The 10,964-nt window shown below is 44.8% G+C and overlaps 1 protein-coding gene across 8 annotated transcripts in view; it reads right to left on the bottom strand.

Annotated features, from left to right (window-relative positions):
• Positions 1-662: 662 nt before the first annotated feature.
• chd6 (chromodomain helicase DNA binding protein 6) overlaps positions 663-10,964 on the bottom strand; it is a 79,796-nt gene continuing 69,494 nt past the window's right edge. For 5 of the 8 annotated variants that reach the window (XM_024269165.2, XM_024269164.2, XM_024269167.2 and 2 more), the window contains exons 41-45: positions 8,322-8,924; positions 7,700-7,921; positions 3,479-3,622; positions 3,302-3,406; positions 663-3,221 (exon numbers count right to left, since the gene is read on the bottom strand). In XM_024269165.2, the coding sequence (XP_024124933.1) occupies positions 2,112-3,221; positions 3,302-3,406; positions 3,479-3,622; positions 7,700-7,921; positions 8,322-8,924 (2,184 nt within the window). In that variant the 3' untranslated portion in view covers positions 663-2,111. The remainder of the gene's footprint in view (positions 3,222-3,301; positions 3,407-3,478; positions 3,623-7,699; positions 7,922-8,321; positions 8,925-10,964) is intronic. The other 3 variants (XM_024269166.2, XM_024269170.2, XM_024269171.2) reach the window with 3 other exon arrangements.

Genomic DNA, 10,964 nt, shown 5'->3' with positions numbered 1-10,964 from the left:
AAATCACATTTTAGGATATGTGCTGCAAACACTCAAACTATTATCAAAGACAGTTAGTATACTTATGAAGCAGGTTAATTTACAATAACAACTATCATTATAAGGAGCTTAATCAATACCTTATTAGGCTTCTGTAAGACATAAACTACTAATAATGAAAGCCTTATGAACACATTAATAATGCTTGTTAATGTTTTAATAAATAATTTGTTGATGAATCTTATTAAACTTAACACTTCAAAGGGCATTTGTAAGACATCGACTAATGCCAATAAATGGCCTATAAATACATTAACAATACTTGTGAATGTGTTTATAAATATTCTCTTAACGACTCTTATTCAAAGTGTAGCAGAAATGTTTTCTTAATTTTTTATCAAATTTATTTATGTGCCCTTTATAGACACAGAATGACCTCATCTTGCATTTGGATTTTAAAAAGAAAATCTTGAGCAGAACTGTGAGGAAAAGACATACAAGGCTTCGGGCTGTTAAGAAGTGGAAGAATGGTGTACCTGTGCTCAGGGGATAACAGCAGAACTGCCTCACCTCCAGGGGGCGCCATCTACAGAAGGCAGACTTACACAGACCGTTTTGTTGTTGGGCTCCTAGAAAGAACGAGTTCCTCACATCACCAACAAACTGCTAAGGTTGTTTGGAGATGTGATGTGAGTGCATGAAAGATGTGAAAGAAAATCTACAGGAACTTTAGAGGCACTCACAGAACCTTGTTTGTGCTTTTGCAGGGGATTCAACAACGTTTACAATTTTGATCTCATTTGGACAGCTGTGCCTTCAATTAACCAGATAACACACGTGACCAGAACAGAACAACTCAACAGACCATCCAGACAAAAACAGATTAAATTAAGGCATTTTTTGTTAAAAAAAAAAAAAAAAAAAAAAACTATGAGGAGAGTCATGTTTGGTGAAAGTTTGGCAAAAGCAAATTATAATAAATTATATCGAGCCACAAAATTGTGACAAGGCAACAACAATGTGTTCTTCTCCCCATCAAGACGTGAGCTGTTGGAATGAGGACGAGCTCACTCTGCCTCCCAGCATCACACACACTCATACACACAAAGACGCTGTGCAAAAAGAATGTTTTCACCAATGAAAAAAACTAAAGTGTTCTTTTAACATCACCCCCGCCAAAATTTGCACCCTGTTAGAAGACGGAGTTAATGCCTCGACTTGGATCATTTCAGTCTGTATGACACAACTCTCACACATCAAGTATTGAACTCCCCATAGAAGACATGAACACGGGGACCATGGGGCATTTCAAACGATTGAAATACTAAGAAATTCTTAGTGTGGACTGAACAGGTGGAGTGCCGTCATCATGAGCAAACATGAACCGCTGCCACCCACAATCCCTCATTTCCACCCAGTGTTTGCGAGACAGCATACATTCAGATCTGTCTGCTACTGCCCCCCGGTGGCCAAACTGAGCTTCAACAAGGCTGTCCTCTGGACCCAGCCACTGAAGGAGAATCTCTCAAAGTGACTTTGTGGCTAAAAGAAAAACAAACACATGATCTACCAAGTTTACAGTGAAGTCATGATTGTTCTTTGCTTTTGGGGACAACTGAAATGAGGAGCAGTTGTTCGGAGTATGCAGGAGCAACAATAATACAAAAACATGGATGACACAATCTAAAGCATGGAGACTGACTCCCATCATTCCAGATGTCTTGTCAGTTTTGCTGCATGGTAACTGAAGGATTGAAAACGTAGATCTTCTTTGCGTTGGAGTTCAAACGTCTGGGAATGCTCTTCCTGATTTCTCAGACATTGCACGATACAAAACAAGTTCAGTGAAGTCCTATCTTCTGATGGGAAAAACATTTGCCTCAGCAACTTCACTGTCTTTCCAAGCAAACGCACCACAGACTGAAGCTCCTCCTCCAGCCCCCCCCGGACATGTGGGCAGGAGCCGCCTGAGAAGCCCCCCCCACACAGTTGAGATGTGGAATGGGGGCGACTCCGTCCCCCCAGGAGACAGCGACTTGACTATGGGGGAGTCTTGGTTTAAAAACATGACGAGACTGAATGAAATGGTTTCCATGACAACAGTCTGCTGCTCTGCTGGGGGAAGCCTCCACTCACTCTGGACATTTCTGATCCTCTGCTGATGCTGCCTCCTCTGGAGGGTTGTCGGAGTCTGAGGGCCTTTCCTCTGCACACTCTGATCCGGACTGGTTCTCCTCCGCTGGACCGGACGGCGAGGAGGTGGAGCCAGAAGGATGGGAGAAGCCAGAAGCCAGAAGCGTACTGTCCTTCTCCTGGGAGTCTCCGTCAGCCTTTTCGCGCTCTGCCTCCTCATCTTTCTCCCCCACCTCCTTTGCTCTCTTCCGCCTCCTTTTGGGGCTGCTCGGGGAGCCGTTTGCACCACTGGGGGGCATAGCAGGAAGTGCCACGATGCCGCCGTGCGGCAGGAACATATGTGGGTACAGGAGGCCGTGAGACATTCCTGGGATCAGGAAGGGGTTGAAGGTGAGGTGGCTGCCGCTGCCAGCGCCCAGATGAGCCGAGCTATGGTGGGTTCTGTTGGTGGAGGAGACGGCAGCTGCTCCCTCGCCTCCTGCTGGTAGGCTGGTGGCCTCTGCTACTTTCTCCTCTCCGCTGGTCTCTTTTTCCCCTCTGGATGCTAAAGAGGAGGTGCCGTCTGCATCAGCAGGCACTGTGGAGGACGGGCTGGAGGTCTCAGCAGTGGATGTTGTCGTGGTAACCACAGACATGGAGGGAGAAGAACAGGACCCTGTTAGGTTGGAGGGGGAGCTGAGGTGAGGAGGTGGGTGCGCCATCATTGTACCAACGCCAAACAAGGCGTGCTGTGGGATGGCGGCTCCATGGGGATGTGGGATGCTATGCAGCATCATGGGTAACATGCTCAAGCTGTTCTTTGCGTCCTCTGCCGACGATCTGGCGCCTCCTGCGGAAAAACTGTGTGGGAAACCAGCTGCCATTATTCCAGAGATGGGAATCCCGGGAATACTCCCCCCCAGGTTCTGGATGGCCACCATGGAGTCCATGCTGCCCATCAGACCTCCGTTCATGTAGAGCGGAGGCCCGAGGCCAGCTGAGGACTCCGACACCGAGAGGAGAGGTTTGGGCATGTCACTGCGAGGCCGTCGTCCACGGCGACGAGAAGTTGCATCTTTGCTGACCGGTTCTGTAAGAATCCGTGAGAATTTCCCTTCAGGGAGGAAGCCCTGCAGGAGGGAAGAAGATGGAATGAGACTTTCACCTTATGGGGATATTCTGGAGGAGGTCACACACCCGCTGTACTCACAGAGTGTTTGACCACATCAGACCAGTCTGGAGCCACACAGTACTCCGAGTTTGCATCCAGCCACCTGGAAAGCTCCTTTATGGTGGGAGCCATAGCGCCCCCCAGCTGCAGAGGGAGGAACAGTTTAACATCTGTGAGCAGATGCAGCTTCAGCAGAACAAACGTTAGCGTTGTTACCCTGCGTCCGGAGCCTCGGTGAACCACCGGGACTCTTTCCTCTCCCGTCAGAGAGTTGATGTCCAGCTTGGTGGGGTCTTTGCAGCGATGCCTCCTCTGCTTGGGCCGCTCAACTAAACCATGCAGCAGCACAGCTCCAGACTGCTGAGACAGAAACATCACATGCTGGTGAAGCTTCATCACAGCAGGGTAAACTGTACAGGTGCTGCAGGGTTCGGGTTGTCCAGGTCAGAAGAGGTTTTCTAAAGAGGAGGGGCTGCATCTTAAGGGAGGGGCAGGTGTGTCTGCAGTTCCTTTAAGGCTTGAACGGCCACCTCAATAGACGTCACGAAAATGAAACGTACTATTGCATTGTTGTGTGTGTGGTCACTGTGTCGTGAAGTTTATGTGAGACTAATGGAATCTGCAGGCACAGCTGATGCTGTCATACAGTCTCTACTTATCTGATGGTCTTTGCTCATCTTTAACTGTTGGCGCCGTGGATGGCTGCCTCGGTGTGTTGGTGCGCACTGCTTAGTTTTGTTTTCTGTTTAAAGGGTTAGTAATAGGCTGGGACAAAGCTAAAATAAGTATCCAGATATATTCCATATGTTCTAATGTATCAAAAATAACAAATAATTACCGTTGACAAACGCAGGTTTTTGTAAAATTTGACAAAATCAACGACAAATCACACTCGCATTTCGCCCTGCTTCAGAAACGGCTCGATTTGGGTCACGTGACGCGTTGACGTCACATGAGTGAGACAGCGCCAGCAGCAGAATGCAGGCGGACCCAGGGTGTCTGCAGATACATGTATGTGTGTGCGCTGCGGCAAAGTTGAATTCTATAAACGTCGGTGTTATGGTCCGACGGAGTATTAGGGCCACAAAAAAAAAAAAAATTAAAATTAGAATTTTTAAAGTCGTAAATTTACGAGATTTACAATCGAAATGAGCCTATTGTGAATGAACACTGTGAGCACAATCAGACCGACTAAACTGTGAAAAGCTTCTGATTTCAACAGGTAAACTGAATGTTTAAAACATTGCACATGTTTGGAAGTTTCTTTGTTTGATTTGCAGTTTATTAATCATTGATAGTGGCTTGCAGGATCTCTGCAGATCCGTTGATGAAACCATCGACACTCGCAGCGGTCCACCAGTCATTTCTTCCTCCGTGAAAGATCAGATCTCATTCATTTCTGTGTGATGCTCATCTGAAGAGGAATCGTTTTCAGAATTTTCAGTGTACTTAGCTAACGTGACAGACTGTTGTCATCCCCTGTTGTTGTTGTGTGTTGAAACGGGACGATTCATGTGGAGAACGGGGCGTACGGAGGACTGTTTACGTTCTCCTTTGGTTTCTGCGCATATCAGAGACATGCAGTAAGGTGGTGAAAGAGCTTCTGGGTACGTGAATAAAGTGAATAAATAAGTGAATAAATAAATAAATAATAAACTGGCGGACGGTCCTGCAAACATGTCTCTAAGCTCTTTATTTTGTATATGAAACTCTGCATTACCGACCCGGATAGTCAGCGTCATTGATGATTTGATTTAGAGTCGCCAAAAGGTTCCGATTTGTAAATAAAGCTTCACGAGATGCTCCACGTCTTCCAGCTTCGAGTATGGCTCTGATAAACTGACAGCTTTCGTTTTAATGGGCATTCTCAGCGTCACTGTCAGTGTCATTGCCAGATTGTGAGCTCTTACTTTCCGCTCTGCCGGCTCAAATTGATAGGGCTTTACAGTCCTCAAACCACAAACACCCGGCGCCTCTGAATCAGCGTCACTTTCAGAACAAATGTTTCCACAATCTGAGTCTGAAGACAGAATTGTGGACCTTGAAATATCGCCGCTATCGCTAGCTCCGACACGCAAAGGAGAAGCCATCTTGCTATGTTGACCCCTCTGACGTCACACGAACCACGTGACCAAAACGGAGCTTTTTACCCGGAAGAGACAGGTTTGCCAAATTTGGCCTCAAAAATGCCATTTTATTTCAATATTTCTTGCTCAAAACACGCCAAAACATTTGGAAATGGTAAATATAAGGCGAAATACAGTTATTACCGAAAATGACCCACAACCCCATTACTAACCCTTTAATTCTTTTTTTTGTGATGGCACTCGGTGCTTTTACCAAAGTGGAGCTCGTGAACATCAGGACAACAACTCCGGCGGATTTATTTCCCAACTTTTTGCTCCCACCTACGGAAATACAGGATATCCTGGTCAAAGGCTTGTTCCTTGCTAACGGAGTGAAACGCCGTAAGAGAGGAAAACAAGCCGGCGCGCTGGTCCACCTTCGCCAGCGCGGATTACGCACGCCACAACCTTGCACAACCTTCTAGTTAAGTTCAGCGGTACTATAAATGACATAAAAAGCATAAAAATGTATTCTCGTAGTAGATTTTTTTTTATTTAACCATTATATAACCAGGAAAAAAATCCCATTGAGATCCATTGATCTCTTTTTCAAGGGAGTCCTCGTCAAGAGGCAAAAAATACACACACCCAACAGGTCATAGAATTAAAACACTCTAAAAATAAATAAATATGATAAAATAAACAGAATAAAACAGTAAATAATTAAGAACAGTTACAGATTCGTGATTTTGTTTCCAGGTCCTTCATTATAACATTAAACTGATTCAAAGTTGTGAGCTTTGAAAGCTGGATTGTTTTTTGGAGAAAGTTCCAGTCTGTAGGTGCCCTGTACTGAAAAGCCATCTTTCCTTTTTCTGTCCGAACACTCGGGACAGACAGCAAGTACACGCTCCGAGACCAGAGAGCATGAGGTCCATCTGATCTGCGCTGGAGAGTCACACTCAAATATGACGGAAGAAGTCGGAGGAGTCCCTTGTATATAAATTTGTGCCAGTGTGTAGTCCTACGAACGGCTAAAGCAGGCCAACCAACACGAGAATACAATTCACAGTGATGAGTTTGAAAGCCACAATTTGTTATAAAACGTAAAGAGGCATGAAAGACCGAATCCAATGAGCAAAAAGCCTTAGCTGGGGCATGTGTGTATAAAACATCCCCATAATCTAAAACAGGAAGAAATGTTGCACCAACAAGTCTTTTTCTGGCATGGAAAGAAAAAAAGGGGTTCTTTCTGAAGTAGAAACTAGTTTTGGTGCAGCTTTTTCACAAGAGAGTCGACATGCGGCTTAAAAGACAATGAATCATCAAGTAAAATTCCCAAATATTTAAAAGTATTTACAACTTCAATAACTGAGCCATCTGGAGCAAATATAGGGGAGATGTCTGTCTGTTTGATCATTTAATAACAAAACCTGAAAATTATCTACAGTTTTCTATCCTCAAAGTTCTTCAACATTTTACGTTCTAAGCGTTATATGTTGGTGCAGAGCCCGTATGAAATTTTTTTTTTTTTTCCTCCGGCAGAATCAGCTGATTCATGTCGATTACATTCGCCTTTCAGCTGTGCGAGGCTGCGTTTTTTCCCCTTCAGAATAAGCTAAAGTTACGTTAATTGCATCAACTGTTGAAGAGGTACCATAACCAAAAGAAAGTTTTAGCTCCAGTGTTAAAGCAAAGAAATGTTTTTAGAGGTTATGTCAGTGAACGGAACTTCAGTCTCAGTATCTGAACGGAAAAAACTCTTGCTAGTCTTATTTTGAAAACCGTAAGCCTCACCTACACGAAGATGTGTTTACTTCCGGTGGCGGTACCACAGCTCTTTTGGCTTTTTTTAGTTCGTAAACTTAAAGTCCTACATTAATCTGCATTTCAGAGCAAAAATACATCGTCCCCTGATAATATTTTCGTACACTCTACTATATTTATAAAGATCGGCGATCTTGGACGATACTCGTTACAGCCAACAGTCCGTATCCACTCATAAGGGCAGTACAGACTATTTAGCACAACCCACAACCGTCCTACATGGTCATCACAGAAACCACAGTCTGTTTGCTCTTATCACTACCTCTCTTGATCTCTCTAGATCTATCTCGATCACTATAGATCTCAATGGATCTCTCTTGATCTCTATGGATCCACCTGATTACAGGAAGTCCCGTGTGTGCTCTGAGCTGCAGTTTTGTGCGTGCTGTCATGTGACGTGTTCACTAAGCTGCATGCAGACTACTCTATGCTCTGATCTGAACATGTGCTGAAACTTGCATGAAGCAGCTACTCCTCTACCCAGCCTGTAACCTGGATTCAGTGCAGCACTGATGTTAGCTGCAGGTGAAAACATCAGACTCACCTGAGCGAAGGTGGGCAGGTCCATGCTGTAGCCTGGGTTCTGCCGAAGCCATTCCATCAGACCTTTCCCAGCAGTGTCTCTGTCCAGGGCTACAATCTCCGGCTGAGAGGGGGTCTGTGTGGGGGTGGAGGTAGTAGAGGAGGAGGTGGCATGACATGGGGAAGGGGATGGAGAGGAGGTGGAAGAAGAAATGGTGGAGTGGCTGATGGCGTCTGCCCGGCCCTTAGAACAGAAACATGTCATGTTAGTAAAATGCTCCGCCTCCAATCTAACCCTCTGGAAACAGGACTGAGAATCTACCCGATTCCAGGACTGAAAATCTACCTGAGAATCTACCTTTTTCCAGGACTGAGAATCTACCTGTGTTTCCAGGACTGAGAATCTACCTGTTTCCAGGACTGAGAATCTACCTGTGTTTCCAGGACTGAAAATCTACCTGTTTCTAGGGCTGAAAATCTATCTGTGTTTCCAGGACTGAGAATCTACCTGAGAATCTACCTGTTTCCAGGACTGAGAATCTACCTGTGTTTCCAGGACTGAGAATCTACCTGTTTCCAGGACTGAGAATCTACCTGTTTCCAGGACTGAGAATCTACCTGTGTTTCCAGGCATGTGAATCTACCTGTGTTTCCAGGACCTGCAGTCCTCGGCTCTTGGTGAATTCGGAATAGAGAGCTTCTACGTTTCTCCTCCTCCCTCTCCTCTTTTTCAGGGAGTCGTCCCCCCTCAGGCTCCCGTTCACGATCTCTCCGGTGACAGGATGAATGAGGCCGGCCTGCAGGATCCTGGAGATGTCGATCCCAGCCGAGCCCGGCAGAGGTGCGGCGATGGGGGGCGGAGGGGGCAGCTTGTGGCTGCTGCTGCGGGGATTCGTTGCAGCTTCATTTGCCCCCATAGGGTTGGTGGTGCTTATTTCTCCAGACTTGGTCAGGTCAATGGCTGCTTCTTGCCATCCGTTCATCAACATGGATCCTGAGCGGTTAGAGGGCGGAGCTGCACCTGCGACGCCCTCTTGAGCGGAGCTGGAAGGGCTTGCAGTGTGGCGCGGTGAGACTGGCTTCCCCGAAGGGATGGCGGCAGCAGCAGCTTCGTAATCAAACGCCCTGCGACTTCCTGCTCTCTTGAGCTCTGGGAGGAATGGCGGAGCCACAAGCCTCTCCTGTAAGAGAGGCAAGGAAGTGAGGCGCCAAGCTCCGCGCCCGCAAGCGCCGCCCCGCGGCACACACTGTCAGAGTGGAGAGATGGGCGGGGCAGACAAGGATGGGAGAGAGATGATGGCTTCAGTTAAACACACAGAGGCTGAGACAAGTGCAGCAGCTGCCAGGGACACCTTCCGGCTGGAAAGCGATTGGTTGTTCTGAAAAATGAGTAGGGTTTACCTCAGTCTGTGTAAGCAACATAGTTCACTCCAGTCTGACATTTACATGTTCAATTCAATTGTATTTATATAGCCTAATATCAGAAACAATGGCCTCATTGGGCTTCATGTTCATATATGGTGTGCAGGAGGATCCAGGTAAAATTTTTGAATTAATTAATGAAATGGTTTATTTCATGCAATCAGGTCAAAATACATGAAATAACATCACATAATAAATCACAAGTAGATCGCTTGAAAGGGAGTGGAAGGACGTAAATTTATATAATCCCACCCCGACTCGACCATTTTCTCTACATGAATTATCAATATCCGGTTCATGACTTAATATCAAATATTAAGACTTTCAGGTTATTAAGGATCATTAATATCATTAATGTAATCAAATTTCAAAGCATCCACGACAAATCATTTATATTAATCAGTAACAATAATATAATATTCTCATTGAAAAAAAGACACTTTGTGCAGATTGCATTCAAGGAATTATGACAGTACAAAAAGTAATAATTAAGTCATCTTCATTTGCTAATGCAGTAAAAATCTAAATATTCTCATTAAAAAAAATTAGTGCAGATTGTATTTGTCAAAGAACGATCATAAAAATAGAAAACGTAATAAGTAAAAATCATCTTCATTAGTTAATGGAGAGAAAAAAAATCAAACTATTCTAATAAAAAAAAATACAATTTGTGCAGATTGTGTTCATCAAAGAATGATTATAATAAAAAATAAGTTGAAAAGAAAAAGATCAGGAATTTGAGCAGAATCAGTGCTACATCACAGTTAAGGAGCAAGTTTAAGGCCACGTAATCGTTCTTTGTTGTTATAGCTGAGAGACTGTGAAGGTCTCATTTTAAGGGAATTGTGCTCGAGTTCTGCAGCTTAGAATCGGGTCAGAGTTCACATCCAGCGTTTTTTTGAGTTCACATTTCACATTTTGCTTGAATTAAAGGTTCAAATCCCACAGTTCTCAAAGTCTTTCATGGATTTTATTTCCAGAGGCTTCGTAAGTTCCGGTGGTCCGAGTTGTTTTACAAAGGTTCTGGAGTTCAGAATCCACGTACTGTGGATCTGTTTCTATTTGCGTAGGATTCTAGCATGCTCAATATTTCACCACAATATTTGGATAAATGTTCATTTAGATACACTATAGACCCTTTCAGGTGTTTGCGTTGTTTCATCAGAGCTGTCTTGTGCTTTCAGTTCACAAACCTGATTAGGATCGCTGGTTTATCTGTATTCTTTCTTCGAGGAAGCGGATGACAGACCTCAACAGTGTTTAGATCCAAGGAAATCCCTTTAGACGCAAGAAATACTCCAACTTAATCCTCTACGGTCACGTTTGCTCCCGTCTCAGCTCCGTTAGTATCCATGCTAGCGCTGGTAGCACCAGGTCGCACTCGTGGTTGTAGTTGAAGTCTGGTGAGAATCACATTATTCATCCGTGCTTGTTGATCCATGTCATGCATTCTTCTCTCCAGGAGATCTTGGCGATTATCTCGTTGTTCGTTACGTCCCTTTTCTTGACGGAAATCTTCCACGAGTTGTAGCAGCTGTGATATTTTAGCTTCAAGCTCCAGCAAAGCTGTTAGCTTAGCATGATTGAGAAGAGCAGGGTTAACTTAGCCTGTATGTCGGTTATCGCGGTTTTGAGCTCTGCCAGATCGGCTTCAAGATTTTTCTTCGCCGCCATGTTCAACTTTCCTCATTGCAGTAGTTGTTGCTGCAGCTCTGGGATTAAAGTCGCTTGTGGGCAACTTTAAAAGATTTTAAAAGCTGAAGAGTTGAGGAGAGCTGGAGACACCGTCTGCTTATCGTGACCCGGAACGGGATACTGACATAAGAAACCAGATCAGATTCACAAAGATGAGATATTTGCTATTT

This window comes from Oryzias melastigma, linkage group LG2 (assembly GCF_002922805.2).
Source record: "Oryzias melastigma strain HK-1 linkage group LG2, ASM292280v2, whole genome shotgun sequence".
In the NCBI taxonomy this organism is placed as follows: domain Eukaryota; kingdom Metazoa; phylum Chordata; class Actinopteri; order Beloniformes; family Adrianichthyidae; genus Oryzias; species Oryzias melastigma.
The sequence above is the reverse complement of the archived record's forward strand: the minus strand, read 5'-3'. Positions and strand labels throughout refer to the sequence as shown.